This window comes from Acanthopagrus latus, chromosome 3 (genome assembly GCF_904848185.1).
Source record: "Acanthopagrus latus isolate v.2019 chromosome 3, fAcaLat1.1, whole genome shotgun sequence".
In the NCBI taxonomy this organism is placed as follows: domain Eukaryota; kingdom Metazoa; phylum Chordata; class Actinopteri; order Spariformes; family Sparidae; genus Acanthopagrus; species Acanthopagrus latus.
This window is the reverse complement of record NC_051041.1, coordinates 14,584,196-14,606,145: the sequence shown is the minus strand read 5'-3', so window position 1 is coordinate 14,606,145 and position 21,950 is coordinate 14,584,196. Positions and strand designations below refer to the sequence as shown.

The 21,950-nt window shown below is 41.6% G+C and overlaps 1 protein-coding gene across 9 annotated transcripts in view; it reads left to right on the top strand.

The window, feature by feature from the left end:
* Positions 1-21,950, top strand: part of gabbr1b (gamma-aminobutyric acid (GABA) B receptor, 1b) — a 122,533-nt gene that overhangs the window by 55,514 nt on the left and 45,069 nt on the right. For all 9 annotated transcript variants that reach the window (XM_037092427.1, XM_037092425.1, XM_037092430.1 and 6 more), the window contains 7 exons: positions 10,386-10,520; positions 13,193-13,363; positions 15,255-15,356; positions 16,255-16,320; positions 18,003-18,194; positions 20,210-20,455; positions 20,615-20,678. In XM_037092427.1, the coding sequence (XP_036948322.1) occupies positions 10,386-10,520; positions 13,193-13,363; positions 15,255-15,356; positions 16,255-16,320; positions 18,003-18,194; positions 20,210-20,455; positions 20,615-20,678 (976 nt within the window). The remainder of the gene's footprint in view (positions 1-10,385; positions 10,521-13,192; positions 13,364-15,254; positions 15,357-16,254; positions 16,321-18,002; positions 18,195-20,209; positions 20,456-20,614; positions 20,679-21,950) is intronic.

Here is a 21,950-nt window from a genome sequence, read left to right as displayed (position 1 = left end):
TCTCTGAACTCCTCACAGAACACAATTCATGTTCTTTTCACATCGTGTCTGTTAAAGCTTAGATGCTCTGTGCTTCTGTCACCAAACATCTACGAGGGAGATATTTTCGGTGTTTTTTCGTGCAGTGTGAGCAGAGGCATGTTCTGTGTCTGTCACTGCTGGATTATTATTTCAGAAACTGTCTGATTCTCATATTTTGCCTCTTTTCACATGAACCTCTTTACACGCTGCATAACAGTACACACACACACACACACACACACACACACACACACACACACACACACACACACAGCATATAAACAGTTAAGTGAACAGTGACAGGCTTCTGTTTTTAAAAGCAACACTCTGATTGGTTTGAGTTGCTCTGCATTGGATCTCCTTTTCAAAAAGCCTGGACTTGGGGGTGGGGGTGGGGGGGGTTGGCATGACAACAGTAACCAGGACAACTGCAGTTCAAACAAACATATATTTGGCTCCAAGAAAAAGGCAAGATCACGCAGCTAGTGTCATCACACAAATAGAATCAGATGGATGGCTGCCTGATTTCAGCTTGTCCGTGTGAGAGAGCCATATTGAGTGCGGTTAGCCAAATGTAAGAAGTGCTGGCTGGGAGCGCTCATCGATCACAGACCTCTACGCTGCTCCACTGCTGTGCCAGGCAAGCTGCAGATCACAGTGCACATGCTCTGATGGATCTCCTGCTGAGCGGTTCGGCATCACACACTGCATCATCACACGAGAGGCCAACACAATAAAAAAAAAAACAAAGACTGCATAATCAGGCGGCGACCCAAGCACAATGTTTCTCAGGCTTTTTTTTTACGCAAGATCTGGTAAAACGATAATTGATTGTTTTTCCCGGGCCCCGGTGGAGGTAATAGTTGAAGGCAGGTCCAATTGGTACAGAGCGGGATGGCGATGGCAACGAATTGGGGGGTGAGACAGGGATGTGCAGGGATACAGCAGCTATAGCATCTCATTTGAATGTGTTGGTGATTTCCCCAGAGCGCCAGGGCTGATCAATGAGTCAGTTGCAAGGAACGCAGCTTTGGATTACAGTACTTTCACAAACCAATCTCTTTGATTCAGGATTGAGGAGGGCGTCTTTCTCCAAGCAGCTTGTTACCGAGCCTGCAGCCTCTGTGTCCTTAAGCGAGGAGAGGAAATCGAGCACATGCCTCAGCAGCCTCCCCTTAACTCCACAGGAATGGATTGTACCCTCACAGACAGCATGCAGACTGTTTCAAGATCAGGTTGCCAGGAAACAGCTTCTTGTGAGCTACTGATGTTGGCAAACACTGCTGCAGTAGGAATTGAATTGAGCTCATTGGAAATGTTTGACGTTTAACTTAAACAATTTCTGACCTTTCTCATGACCCCCCTGCCAGAGCTGCTACAAACATTTAGAAAATATGTGAACCGTTAAACGTAGCAGCACTCTCTTCATACTTTTTTTTTAAAAAAACTTTAATTAGGCCATCGAAGCAAATTCAAATAGTGTGGTTCATTATTTGATTTAAAAAATGTCTTCATAAATGTCTTCATAACTTTATCCGGATTATTAAATAAACACCGCATAGTCAAACCTCAAAGGCCTTTTTTCTAAGGGTTTCATTAATTTGAATTTAATATTTTGTATTTGACACACTTTCTCCTGCTCCCTTGTGAAATTACTTTTTCACTTTGCTGTTACTGTAATTATGATTGAAACGCTGAAGTTCATTCAAAAAGGCACTCCTCTGAAATTTAAAAAGTGATGGTACCCTGCTCCGTCTGCTTTCTGTTGGACGGTAGGGAGTAGTTTTCGAGAATTTTGACACCCCTTGTGACACCCCTAGTAATTATGGTGGCTGAGGGGGAAGGCAAGAAGGATTTTGCCAGAGGAGCACAGGCAGCGGCTGGGCTCATAGGAGGGAATGCAGGCAGGGGGAAGGCCATGCAGGGCTTTTAAAGTATTAAGTAATAGTTCAAAACCAATTCTGTACCACGGGTAGAAAGTGTTTGAGTGGTATGGTGTTGTCTCTGAGGTTTTGAACGAGCGGGAGATGGGAAACGGCCTTGTGGGTGTGCCTCAAATACAAATACAGACAGAATGATCCTGACATGATAACATTAGACAGCCATATCGTGATATACGATATATACCTTCATATTTAGCTATTTATTTCTATTCTATTATTTGTATATAGTGATGTGCAGATTGCGGTTATATCTGACGGATAATCCCACATGAGGTAGCCTGGTTATAAAATTGACATTATTATTAAAAGCTGATGGGATATGGGTGGGTGAAATAATACATCTGTAATGAGCAAAAACAGTACAGACATTACTTGCAGCAATTTCTCGGCAGTGTGTCCCCGGTGCACATTTATGCCCCTGGCAGAGCAGTTTAACACTGATGACTTCCAGAAGGACACACATAGTCCACATCAGTACAGTAAAGTAGTTCGGAGTAAAGCAGCCATCCTGATAAATCTTGAGCTGAAAGCTTATTCCTTTTCCTCTGGAGAGTTCCCTCTCTCCTGTCAAGTTTTTTTTTAACTTTCATTTTTGGCATCGAAATGTGTCACAATATTTGCAAAAAGAAAAAAAGTTGTTGCAATGGGCTCAACCCCACGGCACGCATCACATGTCCATGGTATTGCGATCATGTGGTCATGCATGTTATCCTCACAGCTTTAATAACATCAAAAACAAGGGTACAAGGTGGATTTATTTGTTTCACATTTGCAAAACTGGTTGCTCTGTGCTACATAGGAGAAATACAAAACGAAAACAAAGTGTTTTGCGGAGTGTGGAATGATGAATTGGGCGGTCTCAAGGCCTAGGGGAAAGGAGATGTTGGGTGGGATGGTAAGGCTCTGTGCAGACATCTCACTTCACCGATTTTACTGATGCTCTGTAGATGGGTACCCATGATGCTCTGGGTAGTTTTAATCTGCCGCCTTTTTGTCCTGGGCTGTGCAAGGTCATGGATTTCCTTGCGATATGAACTCTCATCATTGTTCATAGTTCATTGTTGTTTAGCACTAAGGTAAAGGAGGTGTGACTGCCAATCAGAGCTCTCTAATCGGGTTTGCTTGTGAGTGTTATCCAATCAACTTCATGGGTGTTCAATGCTGAGCTGAAATCAACAAATAGCATTCTGATGTAGCTGTTCTTGCTCTCCAGGTGTGTGTAGACTGAGGGGAGGACACTGGATATGGGATCCTCTGTGGATCTCTTGGTTCTGAAAGCATATTGAGGGTCCAGGCTGGCAGGCTGTTATCTTTGATGTGCTGGTAAACCAGTTTATCAAAACACTTCATCAGGATGGGGGATGAGAGCCACAGTAGCAGTAGTTGTTTAAACTAGACACGGCAGATGTTTTAGGTACAGAAATGACGATGGCTGTCTTGAGGCAGGAGGGAACGATCAGGTGAGGCGATGTTAAAAATGTCAGTGATAACATCAGCCAGCTGATCGGCACAGGTTTTTAACACACGGCCAGGAATATTATCTGGCGGCTTTGTTAAGAAGAGCATAACGGGCATAAAATGTCGTCAGCTGGCAGCGCGGCCTTGGAGAAAGCCCCTGCTTTTGGAGTCTGTGACCTGCTGGACCTCCTGCCAGATATCTGTAGTGCTGTTGGTGTTTAGTTCTCTGGGGATGTCTCCTGTTTTCCTCCTAGATGCCAGCTTTAAGTCCTGTTCTGGCAGTACAGTATGATTCCTTGTCACCTGACCGGAAGGCTATGGAACCCTCACCTCTCAATTCAACCTGGCCCTGTGGTGGTTGATAGGGTTTCTGCAGTGACGAAATGTTCCCACTGACAACACCTGTAATACCTGGTACACCGGCCCAGACCCTCGTTATTTCTAGAGCGCTGCGTTAATTTACTGCTGATGCAAAACCAAACATTTCCTACTGCCGCCGCTTCACATTAAAAGCAATTAACGGACAAATACAAATTGACTTTTGTTTTGAAGTCGCCTCGTCGCAGGAATCCCAATGTATTCAGTTAGCACTGCTGTCACTCATGATCAACAGTGATCATTTTCTGCATTTTTTTGAAAGCGGATCAATTTGACATACGGTACTTCAGTAATTTTATACAGTGTGTGGGAGTGATGGAATAAGAATAAGAAGCTGTACGAGGAAGAATTGCTGGGTGATGGGCTGCACACCTCCAACTTGTGTAAACCAACTCCTGTTCCCTCGTTAGCATAACAGTTTCCTTATTATCACTGAGTTTAAATTTGAAATATTGCCAAACAGGTGCTTTTGCTGTTCACTTTTGTCTGTCTATAGTCCTCTGCTAGACATGGGGTAAGATATTGGATGCAGTTTGGACATCATGAGGTTCGGAACGTTTGCTGGGAGGAAATTCTAGTCACTGGACCTCTTTGAGCTTAAATTGAAGACCCCTCGTGTAGAGCAACATGACATGATGACAAAACAACAACAAAAAAACCCAATCAAATTCTGTTACTCCCTCCTTATTAAATGATTAATCATCCCACACACTTCCCCATTATTATTTGAATAGCTTATTGATTTTTCGTCTGTAAGTGGAAAGCAAGGAACAACATTTGTACCGGTGTGGATCAAGATAACATAGCTTGACTGGTAGGTAAATGCTTTCCCAGGATTACACTGATAAATGCTGTCTCTGGCTCTCCAGACAAGCCTGTCAGGAATCAGGTTAAAACCAATATATTCCATTATATGCTAAACCCCAAACAGAGTGTCTGCAGGTCATGGAAAAAATCCTCTGTACAGAATTTTTTTTTTCACATCTTTGGGACAGTTACATTTTTCCTCACTATAAGACTAAATGTCTTTGCCAGTAAGAGGCAGTAAGGCCTAAGACAGAAATGGGCATTGCAGCAATTAGCCGCGGGGTTGTGCAGCAGTGTGGGTGTGTAATTCCGTGGCCCTTTTTGTGTGATGTAATGATTTGAACTTTAACCTTTACTGATCTAGAAGGCGGCGGTAATGCCCGCTAAAAGTAGTGGGCCAGCTGCCAGGATGCTTTTATTCAACATCTGTTCCTCTGGCATCAGGGGCGCCGCCGGGGATTTTGGGCCCCATGAAAAGAAATCTAATTGGGTCCTTGTATAGGCCGGCGAAAAAATGTGATGCTGTTTTATATAAAACAATGCATTTTAATGATATTTTTGACTACCATTCTCATATTTGTGAAGAGAACAACATGACAGTTACTTGGTTACTGCTCACTGTCTCCCTTGTAGTCCAGCATGCAGATCTAATTTATCTCCACAGCTGTAGACTCACAGGTGGTGGCATTTGGAGTGAAAAAATACATATATGAGGCTATATGGTCGTAGCGATTTAATCCGCTGATTTCCAGAAAATATAAACATTTCTCTTATTGTATAGAGTTGTATTGAGACACACAGTCTGCATGCACCAGAAATGTTCTCCTCTGTTCTTACTGTAAAGCAGGTGGGTGAGAGTCCCAAACTACTGACCAAACATTCTATATTAGTGACAGCTGAATTTCAACCATATTATATATACACATACATATACCATTTTTATTTCAGAACTGTTTGTAGCCTATATTTTTTATAGGGGGCTGACAGACAGCTGCTGCTGCTGCTGCTGATGCACTTGACGTATCTGTTTGACCGACACGATTATTTTAATTATACTCTGCCTCATTGATCACCATGATCTTGAAGTTGTAATTATTCTCCACCTCAGTTCTTGGCTTTCTTGGCCTTTAAACCCTATGAAAATGATGATGGATCCTCTGGCATTAACATTATCGTCTTCTGAAGGCCGTCACGGGCTCAGTTTTTAAGATTTATTTAAGCCATAAGCATCATAGAAATTGTTGAAACATGAAATTGGAATGAATCCACTGATACCGAACATGTCGTGCTAGCTTACTGGGAAAGGAGCTAAATATCGCTCCAAATCTGAACTGTTTTTACCGCAAGGTTCGCAACCTGAATGTGGAATGATTACTGGTAATAATAACTTTCAGTCACCACTTAATGAGGGACGAGGACAAAGAACCTGCTGCTGCTGAAACTGAGCTAGATTGATGGCTGTCTGACTGCCTTCAATCTTTACAGCTGCCGACATCAGCTTTAACTGTTCTTAAACTGTGTTAGCTGAGAACTGCGCTCACCTTTCTTTTCAAAGAACTTGTGAGGAGTTGTATTCCCTCTCCTTGCTTTCTTTCCCTTTCTGCCTTTTCCTTTCGTTCAACGGTCTCTGATTATGCTTTTTTGTGGAGAGACATATCTTGATAAGCTGCAGCCGAACAGTTGGAGACGCATCTTCGTGCACCAGCAGCTGCAGTTATGGACTGAACCATTATGTATTGTGAGGGGTGAGAGGGGCCTCAGACAGCCTCCACTATTTTTTTTTTTAAACAGAGTAAAGTCTCTCATCAGATTTATTCTGCCAATTTTAAGTTAGTTTTGACACTTATTACTTAGAAATAAAAAAAATAAAATAAAAACATTTTTATTTCAGGCCCTTTGAGGGCACCCTCCCCCAATGGGGCCCTGGGTAATCAGTCCCACTTTTCCCCTCAGTTCGACCCCCCTGTCTGGCATCCCTAATCACCTCTCAGAGACTGAGACTTTGTCTCAAGAGCATTGTCTTTGTCGCTAACAGACATTGACAGTTTAGTCGATTCCTTCTATACACACTGCTCCAAGATATAGTTCCTAAATAAATGAGACGTTTATCCTCCATCAATTCATCCGCCTAGTTAAACAACACCATACGTTGTTTCTTGCGTAAATGTCAGCGGCAGAACCACAGTGGAAAACCACTAAGCTCCAAATTCACTGTCTGCATTACAAAGACCTTATAATTCAATTCACCCACATGGTTAAGGATGTAAGGGTATCAAATTTTGCAAACCTAATCCACCCCAGTAAATGCAACCCATAAAGTCTTATTTGATACAATTTGTAATATAGTTGCCCCTCCTCCACCTGATGTTCCTGTTCTTTTCAAATAAAGACTGCGATAACTCTTTTTACTTCTCTTTGGAAAAGATTAGAAATGTCAGGACTAGCATCATCCCATCTTTCACTGCCACTTGTGACTGTCCAAACCCTAACCTCAGACATTCATTTTTGACTCTTTTTCTCTAGTCGCACTGCAAGACCTCACTGATCTGGTGGTCAGTGTGGAGCCCTCCTCAAGCCCTGTAGCCGACATCCTTTATTTAAAAAAGGACATGGGGCCACTGGTCCAAGCCTGGTCTCTATTATCAATACATCCCTCAGATCTGGTTGTGCCCTGACTCAGTTTAAACAGGCTTTTGTTCAGATGCTTTTAAAGAAAAGTAATCTTGATCCATCGCTTCCAAATAAGTACAGGACAATATCTAAGCTACCAGTTGTATCAAAACATTCTGAAAACGTAGTTGGCAAACAGCTCACTGCAGTCCGTACATCACATCTCTGATAGATTGCAGTCTGGTTTCTGTATCTTTCAGATGAGAGTTTATCTGTGTCGGCCGGTCCTTACATGTCTCAGGGGTCTGTCATATACTAGTCACATTGTATACGCTCCCTTTAATTGATGTTATTGCCAAAGACATTTCCTACCACTGCTATGCTGATGATATCCAGTTTTATGGCTCACTACACCTAATGAGATGGATGAACTCATCATTTTGAATAATTGTCTGATGGCTGCGAAGAATTGGAGGGCAAATAACTACTACTACTACTGAATGCTGATAAAACTGAGGTCCTTATCATTGGTTCCCGCTGCATAGTCTTTAAGGTGGCTCAGTGTATTGATTTCCTGTTTTCATCTGTACAGTCTAGTCTTAGAAACCTTGGTGTTACTTATCAGATTATTATATATGATATGATTATTAGATCAGGCAGTGTATTTTGATAAAAAAAAAAAAATATCCAAAAAGCCTGATCCAGAAATGATAGTTAATTCTTTTATTTCATCCTGGCTAGACTAACGTAACTCCCTTTACACCTGCCTCAGCGAAACATCCATTGATCGTCTGCAATTAGTCCAGAGTGCTGCGGCAGGGCTGTTGATCATGTCCCGCAGGATGACACACATCACCCCAATTTAATTTTCTTTACACTGGCCCTGTACACATGTACATGGGTATTTCTTAAAACAAAGCTTTTAATTTTTTTGGCCTTGCGTACACATGTAAATGGCTATTTAGGTCACTGACTAACTAACGGTACGCAAATTAATAATTACATACTACTGTTTATGTTTTTAAGTCACAACTGCCAAAGGGAAATTGAGTTTACTGCACATGCTCAGAATGTTTCCCAGGTTCGGATGTGGTTTTGATGCAGTCTTTATCGTTATGTATGCGTACGTATGGAGATATTTTGGAACACGAAGGTCATGTGGAATGGATTTCTTCTTTTAAAAAGGCAAGGGAAATTTGTATTTTTCTGTTATTTTGCGTCCATGCCCTCGTCTACTGAAGCATGCTTTGCCTATGATAAAGACCAGCAGGGCAAAACGTCGCCAAGAGTGCGAGAGAATAGAGGCGGCATCAGAGCAGAGCAGCTTCATTCATCAGACTGTGAGACCCCTGAGCTCAACCTCATCTCTCGATTTTCATAAACAGAGGCAACACAAAGACCTCAAACGTAGATTCGTTGTATAAAAAAGAATGACTATACATATACCTTGCAACCTTGTTTAAAAGGCCTTAGCCTCTGATCTGCAAGTTTTGTCTTCACCGAAGGAGGATTGTGGTTTAGAATGCTCTAGAAAGTGTTTTAAACTGGAGCACAAGGCCAACTAAAGTGAATACACATGAAACATTACCATACATTCCATTGTGCCCTTGGTAATTTATACCAGATCGCCAGCTCACATGATTTGCATTCGCAGTGTGATGTCGGGTTGCATTTCTCCAAATGTTGAGTCTGTTTCAACTTTTTGTCTCCAGCTGGATGCGTTTTCTTCTGGAACTTGCAATAATCTTACACGCACTCTAATCTCATTCAGGTTTTTTTTTTTTTTTTTTGCATAGCCTGATTCTCTCTGAATAGGCCCTTAGAGTAAGTTAAGTAAGTTACTCCATAAGCCATAAAATACACTCTGGCTCAGATCAAAGTGGGTTTTGTTGCTCTACAACATTACTCTTGTATGACCAGCAAACATATTATATACACACTGACTAGTGTTTACAGGAGACTTTAGTCACCAAATATAGATATTGCAGTAGAAGTATTATTACTGAGTAAGTTAACTGTCCTAATGATGAATATCTGCAACAGCTGTAAAAGGAAGGAAAAGTCACAATAAAATGGCATGTCATGTGTGGTTATATATGCTGGGAGAGGTTAGCTTCTTACCACAAATCCCATTTGGTTTAATAAAGTCGATTCATCCATTTATCAGATTTTTATTTTTATTTTTTATTGTTGATGTATTTAAAAAAAGTCAAGATAATTGAATATGTATGTGTATGTATTACAGGAACTATTGATCTTCAACCAGCGTTCAATTCTTTTTGTCTCAGCTCACTCTTTTGCTGACAAAAAACTGTTGGTCTGCATTTGGCATGTGTGCATCATCGAACACAGAGTGTTGTCTATAGTCGCTGTTGTCTCTCTTGGATCGAGTATGGGGCGTCTCACCAAACTTCAGTCAAACTCTTGAAACTAGGCAGTGCTGATAGAGGCTGAAAAAGCTCTAATTACATTTTAAAACGAGGCAATGCTGATCAGATATGAACCATAATCGTGTTGATTGTCTATTTCTCTATTAATATGTTGAAACACATTTTATTGTCCTGTTTAGCTGAAATACCATATTGTTATTTACCAGCCGACCACGTGATTGTTTCTTGTTTCAAAATGGGTGATGAGCCAAAACCGAGCACTGTACATTCTGCTTGTTGTAGGTTTTTCTACCTTTTGAGCAAAAGAAAATACCATTGCACTTTTTCTGTATTTTCTCTGGTCACGATGCATAAATTCCAAAAACATTTATGTCCTCAACTGTATGGACATTCCAGTTTTATGCAAATACCATCCTTCCAGTGGTGAAATACTTATTTGAAGCTGCTTTTTGTAAGAGAAGTTGATTTTTGAGACTCATTCCCAACCCTTCATAAACTGAAGCATTGGGTTTTGTAGTTCGGGTCGGCCGCCAGCGCGTCAATATTAGACGAGTTGGGAATAAGTCTCAAAAATCAACTTTTCTTACAAACAGCCCCTTTAAGTTGTATTGCCCTTTTGATTTGGACATTGAGTTTGGCAGACATGCATACACTTCATGCAGCCTGTAGACCTTGTCAGTATTCATCCACGTCTCTGATTGGTTTGGTCATTCTGAACTACATTGCCCGGATGCGTTTGTTATAATGACAGTCTTGCTGTCTGTGCATGTGTCCACAGTGTGATCCGGGGGAGGCCACGAAGCTGCTGTATGATCTTCTGTACACGGAGCCTATTAAGATTGTGCTAATGCCCGGCTGCAGTTCTGTGTCTACGCTGGTGGCCGAGGCAGCTCGCATGTGGAACCTCATAGTGGTAAGACCCCTTTTTTGTTGTGGATCTGCAACACACACAGCTGTGATATTTCACTCATGTTTACTGCAATATAATACAACAGCAATACTTTTACGTTTCAGTTGTGATGCTGATTTATTGAATCACTCATGCATGACTGTTGGTGGTCTCCTCGGCGTGTCATGTGTCATGTTCTGCTACGGCGTTGGTGTTGTGATACAGTTATTATTGTCATTAATCATGATAAATGTTTACGCATATTAAAATGAATGCGCTTTAGTGTGGTTTACAACATGCACTAAATGAAGACAAAAGAACAAGCAACTGGGTAGAAAGGCCACCGAGACACCTATGACTACTCTGAAGGAGTTAAAAACTTAAGCAGGTGAGCTGGGAGAGATTCTGTATACAACAACTGTTGCCCGGGTTCTTCACTAGTCAAAGCATTATGAGAGACTGGCAATGCCACAGTTAAAGAAAGCTCATTAAATATCTACTAGAGTTCACCTAAAGGTAGGTAGGAGACTCCAAATTCAATTGCAAGACTCCAAAATAGAGTTTTTTGGCCATCAGACTAAACACTATGTTTGGCGGACACATCACCACTAACACACCGTCCTCATCCAATGAATGCAGCAAAATACAGGGAAATCCTGAAAGACAATCTAATTCAGTCTGCAAGAGAACTACAACTTGGGAGGAGATTTTGTTTTCCAGCAAGACAATGACTCGAAGCATACAGCGAAAGCTGCAGAAATTCACACTTCACGCAGAGTTGAATGGTTAATAGTCCCTCTCCACAAGCTTATTCATAGTGCCTACCTTAGGGCAAGCTTATTGAAGCTTCACTGTATGTAAGATGCTACAAAAGCCCACATCTTTTGTTTACCTCATTAGAACTAGGTGCCGCTGGAAGGGATTTAGACATAGAATCCAGCAAATCATGAGCTTTTCAGACTAAATCTTTGAGTTTAGAGCACAGTACAGCATTAATGTCATTCATCTCTCTAGGGAATTAGGTAAAGTGCACTCACTCTAAAAAAAAGTTCCAGACATTCCTTCATCTTTCATACACACTGCTATTTTTATGCTTGAAAGAGCTGTTCCTCTAGCTCCTACAGTAAGACTGCCAATTTGACTTGGTATGATTTATCTGATTGATGTGAACCAAACCTTAAGATACTGTAAACTGATGGCTCCATTCTCATTTATTCCTCCGGGCTTGTCAGCAAGCCCTTCATTCTTGGACCGAGCATCGATAATTTGTCAACAGGGTTCATCTTAACAGCAGTAAATAGTGAACTGATCTTCAGTGATAATGTAGAGATTTTCATGTTACCATGAGAAGTGTTTGAATTAATTGTGTAGCTGTTTTTACAAAATTAGCGCGCAGTGAATCCTATTCAACATCGCATGCTATTCCACACGCTACGTTATGCATTTAATTGTATTTAAACTACAATTAAATGCAATATGACATTAAGAAACTACAAGAAATAGATAATTGAAACGTGCATCTAGTTTACATTTGAAAATGTGCTAATTTGGTGTAACAAGCCTGCTTTCAAGATTATGTCAAAGGGTTTCAATAGTGTCTTTTCATATCCAGACGGATGTTAAAACATGGCAACAGTGTCACATGCAGATACAGCAGCCAGTAGGTCCTATTGCTGAAAACATGCATTATGGCAAACACACATAGAGCAGAACTGGAGAAGAAGGCGTGGATTTCGGAATGAAAGCAGCACACTTTAAGATGATCGCTGCCCACGGCCCCAGGGAGGAAGAGAGCTGAGACGGGAGACGCGCTATTCCAGCCTTGTTTAAGGGCTGCCCCCGGCTAGCTGAAATGGACAAATAAGACGCAGGCTGGCTAGACAACAGGAAATGGAAGACTGTTGTGCTTAACAGAGACCTGTGTCCACCTCAAACGTCCCACATCGTGCTGTTGCACTCGACAGGCAGGGAACAGGACTACTACTTGCATTTTCCTTTTTGAAAAGGTATACGTTTTTTGTTATCTTGAAGGAGAAGGCTGTGAGCATCACTGATGCTTGGCACTAACACACACACACCAATGTTTCAGTGCGATGCTGACCGCATTACATCACCACGTTATGTTGCTGTTTGCAATCACCCCATACAAATGTGCACCAAGTGCTGATATCAATGTACATATGTTCTTTGTTTGTGTAGCATAATGGAGTTTCAACCTTTCATTGTGTTTTGCAACCCTGCGCTTTGAAATGACAAATATACCTCGAATCTTGATGAACGCCGGATCCAAACAGTTAATTGGCAGGATCGGAAAAGCAAATGAGCTAAAAGGGGCTTAAAAGCTCAGAGGAGCTGTGGTGAGCTGTGGAGTTGGTGATAATCTTTTGTGATTCGTTGTTACAGCTGACAGCTTTCACAATGTGTTATGTAATGTCGAAATATTGATTAGTGCATCTTTCAGTTTGCGAGACCAAAAGTCACATTAAGTTGAGAAATCCATATGACAATAGAACCTTTTTTAGAAGGCTTGCAATTTCCTTTTTGAGAATGTATATGCTTCTTTATCTTCAAATTAGCTTTAACCAATTGTTGTCCTTTGTCCTTTACCGTCTATTTTGGTCGTTTCACATCATTATACAGGACTGTCATCGTGGCAGTAGCTCTAACACGGTTGCTTTTGTCTCCCCGTGTCTCAGTTGTCATACGGCTCCAGCTCTCCAGCTCTGTCCAACCGCCAGCGTTTTCCCACCTTCTTCCGCACTCATCCGTCTGCCACCCTGCACAATCCCACACGAGTGCAGCTCTTCCAGAAGTGGAAGTGGACCAAGATCGCCACCATTCAGCAAACAACGGAAGTTTTTACATCGGTGAGTTATGTGATTAGCGCGCTAAAATACAGACACCGCTCATCATATCCTAAAGGTACTTTCATTTTGTCACGTCGACCCAATTTCCCAAATTTCCTCCCAGTTCAATTATTGTGTTTTGAGCTCTTCTTCTCTCTGACTTCTTGCTAAGCTCTCCCCTGAACGGTGATTGTCCAGTCCTAGTCTAACAGTTGGAGTTAGACGTGACAGATCTGTCATATTTTGCTGGAGGCAAAAGAAAAAGCCTTCAGGCAACGATAAAAATTCTGCATGAAAGTACTGTGGAAGTACAGATAATATGCAGTGTTTATTTTTTAATCCCAAATAACATTTTAGCCTCTGACTCACATCGCCACTGTAATTTTCCTCTACTTTCTATCTTTTTTTTTTCTCCGCTCCTCCTGTCTTTCTGTATTTATGCAATTGAATCAAAAAGCTCCAGACTAAATTCTCGATATTATGGGCAAGCATGTGTCCAGTTTGAACACACCTCATTTCCTCATGTTTTCCTCTCTACCCCTTGCCTTTTTTTTCTCAAAGAACTACACCAATACCACACAGAACTACATTAATACAGCTCAGAACTACACCAATACTACACAGAACTACATTAATACAGCTCAGAACTACACCAATACCACACAGAACTACATTAATACAGCTCAGAACTACACCAATACTACACAGAACTACATTAATACAGCTCAGAACTACACCAATACTACACAGAACTACATTAATACAGCTCAGAACTACACCAATACTAACCAGAACTACATTAATACTACAAAGAACTACATAATACTGCTCAGAACTACACAAATACTACACAGAGCTACATTAATACTGTGCAGAACTACATTAATACTACAAAGAACTACACTGATACTGCGCAGAACTACACCAATACTACACAGAGCTACATTAATACTGCAGAGAACTACATTAATACTACAAAGAACTACATTGATACTGCGCAGAACTACATTAATACTACAAAGAACTACATTAATACTGCGCAGAACTACATTAATACTACAAAGAACTACATTAATACTACCAAGAACTACATTAATACTGTGCAGAACTACACCAATACTACACAGAGCTACATTAATACTGCAGAGAACTACATTAATACTACAAAGAACTACATTAATACTACCAAGAACTACATTAATACTGCGCAGAACTACACCGATGCTACAAAGAACTACATTAATACTGCGCAAAAATACATGAACACTGTGCAGAACTACATAAATACTACGGAGAACTACATCAATACTACACAGAATTTGGTAGATGGAAAGATATGATTTGATTACCGTAGCCATTCAGCAACAGCTACTTAAATGAATGAATGTCGGCTAGTCTCTTTAGGGTCTCCTGTGGACCACAGGGATTGTGATTGGTTCGAAGCCTGGCATTTTCCAGCTTCTCCTCTGGCCGACTGCTGCTTGTTATCTTGACAGCCCCAGTTCTTACATGAATTGATGGTTGTCCCTGAAACACCGGTGTGAGTGTGTCTCCAGGACCATCAGTTCATTTTAAGAAAAAGCGACAAAGGCTGTGTCTGCAGCAGGCCATCACGGCTGAATGGGTTCTGTACAGGACTCTCACCCAGGGCAGCAGGGTTTGTATCCTGCTGAGAACACAATAAATCATGTCTGCCTTCCTTTGATTGGTTATTCCCCCCCTTTTTCTTGTCACCTGCTGTTGGGACTCTTTGTCGGCATTATCACCTTCATCCTTACAATCCACTAACCCATCTTTCTACTTTTTTTCTTCTTTCTACTTTAACTCCCGCTCCTGTTTCGACGGCTGTCTCTCTTCTTCTGTCGTCCTCTGCTTGCTCACTATCGTCTGTTTGTCTCTCTATGTTTGACAGACTCTGGACGACCTGGAGGAGAGGGTGAAGGAGGCAGGGATCGAGATCAGCGTTCGTCAGAGCTTCCTTACTGACCCTGCTGTGGCCGTCAAAAACCTCAAGGTGCCTGCTCCCTCCGTGGGTGGTTAAATAGTTTTGTAGTATTGTGAAGCTCCTGTTAAATAATGTAAATAAATAATATGAAATACAATGAGATGTGAACATAATTTCCATAAACGTAGATGAACTAATGTACTCACAATCAAAGTCTCTCCCAGCTTCTGCAAAGATATAAAGTAACAGGAATAGGCTGCCTTCAGATCAGTGGCCTATGAGAGTAGCTACAACAACATAAATGCATGTAACATTACACACCCAGTACAGCGTTTGGTTTCGCTTCCAGCACGTGCACAGTGGTTTCAAATCTGACAAGCTCACTGTGACAACAAGACGCTGGGAAGATGCACACGGTCACTGCACCCAGCTGTTTCTTTTCAAGGAATGGATCCAGCACGTATTTCCCCTTTTTTTACACGTTTGTGTACTGCTGAAGCAAATGTGATATCATATTCATGTTAGTTGGTGCATTTTAGATGTTCTAGTACATGTTTATTCAGGCATGTGTCAACCGGTCAGGGTCCAGCACTCACCCTGATGCAGGAGGGTGCGCTGCTATTACTGAAAACACAAAGATCTGGAAATCTTTATCTTTGCCCTGTCCCTACTGTCCTCCCTTCCTTCCTTCCTTCCTTCCTTCCTTCCTTCCTCCTGAAGGAATTCCTTTACTTCACATGTGTTGGTCTGACTTGCTTCCAGTGTAAATGATTAATTGGCCATTGCAGAAGAAACCATGGAAACAACATGAATGTAACCCAGTGGGGAGGAAGTCTACTGCTGTGTGGCTAGAGACTGCACGGAGGGGTTGGCTCCTGTGTTCCCTGTCCACACTGCAGGGCCTTCAGCTGGTGCTTTTCATCTCAGCCTCATCTGTGACGCTATCCTTTATCTTTTCACTTCCAAGCGCCAAGATGCCAGAATTATTGTTGGCCTGTTCTACGAGACGGAGGCCCGGAAGGTCTTCTGTGAGGTAAAGAGTTCTCCTGTTCCTTTTTTTAAAAGTACAACCCCAACTCCCGGAAAGTTGCGTAAAACATCAGTAAAACAGAATGTGATCATTTGGTCATCCTTCAATATATATTTCATTTAAAACAGTGCAAAGACCATATATTTCCTGCTTGACCTCATCAGATTCATTGATTGTTGTAACTGCATATTCTTAATCTGAAAACATTCCATCTTTGAAATATCAAATCCTTGTGTTTTATCCTACAGTCTCTGTTTATCATGCTGGAACTTGTTTAAAAGCTTTTTTTTTTTTTGGTTAGCATCTATGCATGACAGATAGCCTTGCTACACTAGCCCCATTCACACTGTGCTTTAAATGCGGGGATCCTGCACCAGTTCTCCGCATCATCCTCTGTGTGAAAGTTTCGCTGAGGTTCTGATGCACCTCCGAAGGTAGTATCCGAGGCGCAGCAGAGGCAAACCGTCGCTGTGTGAATGGATGAGTCTGCAGCGCAGAGCTCTATATTCTCACCGGTCATCACTGCTACAAAGTGTTCATCAGGAAAGCCATGGCTCTCTTCCCTGCTCATGCTGTAAAAGAGAAGTGAAATTGTCTGATATCCCAATCAAGACAGAGAACTCCATGAAGAGGCTGACAGGTGAACTGAACGGTGGGTTAACTTAAAGGACAAAAATCCTTGCAGCTTTTCAGGTAACTGACGTTACAGTGACTAATTCAGAGGTGACAGCAATTAAGCGGGTAGGAATTGGAAATTAAAACAGGTTTCAATAGCTCTGTCCGTAGGGACTTGGACCAGAAAAGTACAATATGGACTGGCAGTTGGAGAATGCTAGTTCACATCCTGGGCATTGCTGATGTGCCCTTGAGCAAGGCACCGATCCCTAACCCTACTCGCTGGGCGCTGTGGCATGTGTGGCAGCCCCTTTACTCATCTCCTCTACACTGCATGTGTGTATTTGTGTGTGTGTGTGTGTGTGCGCGCGCGTTCCTGTGTGTTATGCAAGTGTACGTAAACATTTTAGTGCACTGATGGTAACCACCATGCTCCTCCCTGAGAATAACATACTTAACACAGTTTGATTCTATACAAACGGTTTGATTTTTTACAAACGGGAACAATAGTTTAGTGGCTGTTTGAAAATTGTTGAAAATCCCAAACTTGACCAACTGAAATGAATACATTACAACAATCTGTGCCCCTTAACAAATCAAAATGTTGTTAAAACCCTACTCCTGTTAGCCATAAGAAAGACTGGATCACTTAGGGTATTATCACAGAACGTGCTAACTTCCGTCTGTAACTAACCTCAATCAAGAGCTCTCGCCATTACAAACAGGATGTTTGCTGTGATGTCTGGTGACATCAGAGCAGCATGACTTGCATGCAAATAAATCATTGAAACAAAATGTGTCAAAACACTGGTGCCTCCATCACACAGACTGATAACCTGTGAAACTGAGAGGGGGACAAAGAGACAAAGAAGTGGTCTGCTTATTCTCCGCTAGCTGTGGCGACGTTACTTAGATTTTTCGCCGTTCGTGTTCTTTCATTTTGTTGAGGCGCCTCTTCATCGGAGGTCATACAATGTATTTGTTTGGTTTCATATGTTTCTCCAGGCAACCCTCCGTCCCCTCAACCTCAGCCCCTCCCCATGCTCATTTCTCCATTGTCCCTTTTTCAGGTGTACAAGGAAAAGCTCTACGGGAAGAAGTACGTGTGGTTCCTCATTGGTTGGTACGCAGACAACTGGTTTAAGATCAAGGACCCGTCTATTAACTGCACCGTGGAGCAGATGACGGAGGCAGTGGAAGGTCATGTGACCACTGAGATTGTCATGCTCAACCCGGAGACGGTGCGAGGAGCCTCCAACCTGGTAAGACAGTGTTTGTAACGTGGCTGTTGTGTAATGAAATGTCAGAATGTTACGCAGCTGCAGAGGCTGTTAGGAATTTCTGATGATGCAGTTTTCATATCTTACCATAACAGCAAGATATCTGTGCACTTGTCAGTTTGTTTTTTCTTCCATGGTTAGACACTACAAATCCCTGCAGCACTATCAGAGTTGACCACACAGGGAACGGAAATCACCCTAGCTCTGAAAAAACATGTATCAGTGGGAAACAGACTGGTGATGTGTCCCACCCCCTTCATACCTATCGGAGCTGATGCTGTCAGGCCAGAGGTTCAGAGTCCCTTGAGCACAGAACTGTAGAAAAATAATTTATTCCCACCGCCATTACCCAGTTTAACAGCAGAGAGAAAGAGCTTAGACTTGTGGACTCACCAGGCTAAGCCAGCGTATAGCAATTTATGCTTAGTAGTTAGCTCTTACCATTGGTCCAGTTTACGGTTTTGTTCACAGTATTCTACTTTTCACGGCATGTAATGTTCTTTTATGTGCTGTCCGAACCATGTACTACAAAGACAACTATCTGATATCGCCTGCATTAATAAATAAACAATAAAGTTTTGAAATCCTTCAATTTGAAAACACTTGCTTCAGCACGACACGGAAGTTACTCCAGATTATTTCTCACAAACAAATTCATGTTTACCGTCACCGCTTCTGACTAAACTGCTCAATGTGCATCAGTCAACATGTTGGATGCATTTCCCTGCTGATAACACCTCTTTGATATTTGAAATGTTCATTGCTTACATCCAAATGTGCTGTTAGTAGGAATATGTATTCCATTCATCTTCTCAATCGTTATCTAAAAACTCTGCATCTGTATTTTATCCACCTACAGAAACAACTTAATAATGGACAGATCAAAACTAAAACAGCATATCAGCATATCAAATTGTGTGGAATATGAAAAATGACCATAACGGACTATAGTTTTGTATGACAGATGGACAATCACACTGCCTTGGATTATTATCTCTTCAAATTAAGATGACTCTGACGTGCTGTCAGTTATAGAAAGTAAAATGAAAATGTAATGCCACAAGGTGCACAACAACATCTGCACAAAGTTGAATATAATGTACAGCAACAATTTGGCTTAAACAACAACATAGATACAAGCAGCTAAAAATGAAATTAAATAAGATTAGATGAAGCCTGCCTAGCAAATGAATAAAACATTAATAAAAATCAGATTCAAATAGGCTGTCAGAAAAGATGTGCACAAGTAGGTTTTGGTGGAGAAAAAACAAACAATGCTTTTGTTCTAATATGACTGAAATGAATAACTAATTTTGATTGATATTGAATTTAAAACCCAAATTGTGACGCTCACAGTTCCTACAGTTCCTGTGCCACCCGTGAGAGCAGCAACAGATTCCCAGACCCACATTCAGTACATATTTCAAAATCACTCCTCAAATGGGTTCAATGTTAAAATATTCAAAAAAAAAAGAAAAAAAAAAAGAAAAAGAAAAGAAACAACCTCAGAGGAGCGCTTGAGTTATTTATTAAGGTTCTTTCTCCCTCTCTGAAAGGACAAGTCTAACTGTAAGAGTGAACATTATCGCCATTATATGTCACATGCTGTAAATGTTCGAATGTGCACTCAGCACACTCAGACTGCCGGCTGTGACTCAGGGAGCAGAGCGGGTCATCTAGTAATCGGGGGGGGGGAGGATGTGGTTGGAATCCCCGGCTCCCCCAGCTGCATGTTGAAGTGTCCTTGAGCAAGATTCCGAACCCCAGATTGCTCCTGGTGAACAGTTGGCACATTGCATGCCGTTAGTGTGTGAATGTGTGTGTGAATGGGTGAATGTGACGGGTGTTGTAAAGCGCCTTGAGCGGTCAGTAGACTGGAAAAGCACTCTAGAAATGCAAGACCGTTCACCAGATCAGCTGATCCAGATGTGCACATGTAAAGACTCAAACATGTCCTCGTTTAAGTTCGGTCCGTCACCCTATTCTTCCCTCTCCAGACCTCTCAGGAGTTTCTGGCCCAGCTGATGTCTAAACTCGGGGGCAAAAATCCAGAGGAAACTGGTGGTTTCCAAGAGGCCCCGCTGGCCTACGATGCTGTATGGGCTCTAGCCCTGGCCCTCAACAAGACTGTGGGGCCCCTGAAGACCAAGGGCCACCGGCTAGAGGATTTCAACTACAACAACCGAGATATCACCTCTGAGATCTATCGGGCCATGAACACCAGCTCCTTCGAGGGAGTTTCGGTGAGTACAAAATCTGGAGGAGGATGTGCAGGAGGTGAGAAAGTGTAGAAACAGAGAGAGAGAGAGAGACAGAGAGACAGAGAGAGAGAGACATGGCATTAAGATCTGTAAGGAATGGAGGGGCATGTTGCAAAATTAATATGTGCCTTTTTCCTTCAGGGCCACGTTGTATTTGATGCTCAAGGTTCTCGAATGGCCTGGACTCTGATAGAACAGCTTCAAGGTATGCCACAGCACACATCCCCACTTTAAAATGAAATCCATTTTTTTTAAATCAGCTTGTTGTCTTGTCCTTTCCATTAAATTGTAAATGGCACAAACATGCTTACTTTATGCAAATGTATGTTTATTATTATTGCGACAATCCAAAACAATGATAAATTCTGCACAGAATATTCTCCAGCATAACCTCAACCTCAGTTTAGCTGATGCTCTCTGTGCATCAGTCAAACAGATTCATTTTACTGTTTCTTATAAACAATTTATTGAAATGTAAACCAAGGTGGCGCCGCAAGTCTCTCACAAAACTCTCGCTAGCCTGGGAGCTAGGTGATTTTTAAAAAAATCCCAAAAGACTCCCCTGATCCCAAACCCGTCTTTGTCGACTGTGCTAACAAGCTAACAGCAACTACACTCAGAAGCAATCGTATTACTAAATGACCTGAGCAACAGATGATAATATCTGTCCATCAGAAAACTTGAGCTTGCTACTGTGTATTTTAAGAACGACACGAAGAATATCAGCTTCCACAACTGAGATCACTCTTTCACATGCTCCTGTGGAGCTCCGCTATGTCTTCAGCCAAGTCCCTCAAAAAGAAAAAAAAAAAACAAAAAAAAACAAACCCAAAAACAAAAAAAACACTTCTCCTCTACAATTACCAAATTATTATTCTGAATACCCCAACATGACAACATGTAGGAAGGTTGCATCTCTGGTTTTGATAGAAAAGAATGCATCGGTGATGAGCTACAGTTTGTTTGATGGTAATTGGAAGCGTGTTGGCCCGCGGCAGCTCTCCGGTTGAGTCTAAACTAAGTGGAAAGATAGACATGGAAACAAAATGCTTGTTAGGGGCGCTTGTCATATTTTCCACATTAATGTGGTGCCACCGCACTTCTAAGGACAGGACATTTCATAGTAAGTAGGTGGTAATTACCAAGCATGATATTTGAAATGTATTTGAAATTACTCCATCACCACAATGATTACCTCAAAATGCATCATTGAATTTCCCTAACATTACTTAACAATACTAATATTCCTCTATTTTCCAACAAGCCATACATAGCTGGTCATTACTTTAATGCACTTCCAGGAAACTGGCTTCTGCTTAACTTCTGCTGATCATGACATTTTCATTCCCAACTAATTTCTATCTGAATTAAGGTTTCTCTGTTTTACTGAACTAAGACAAGCTTAAAGTCCCATTCCACTGTATTTGGCATTTGTATGATGTGTTTTTCTCACTCCTTTCCTGCCAGTGATGCTAAG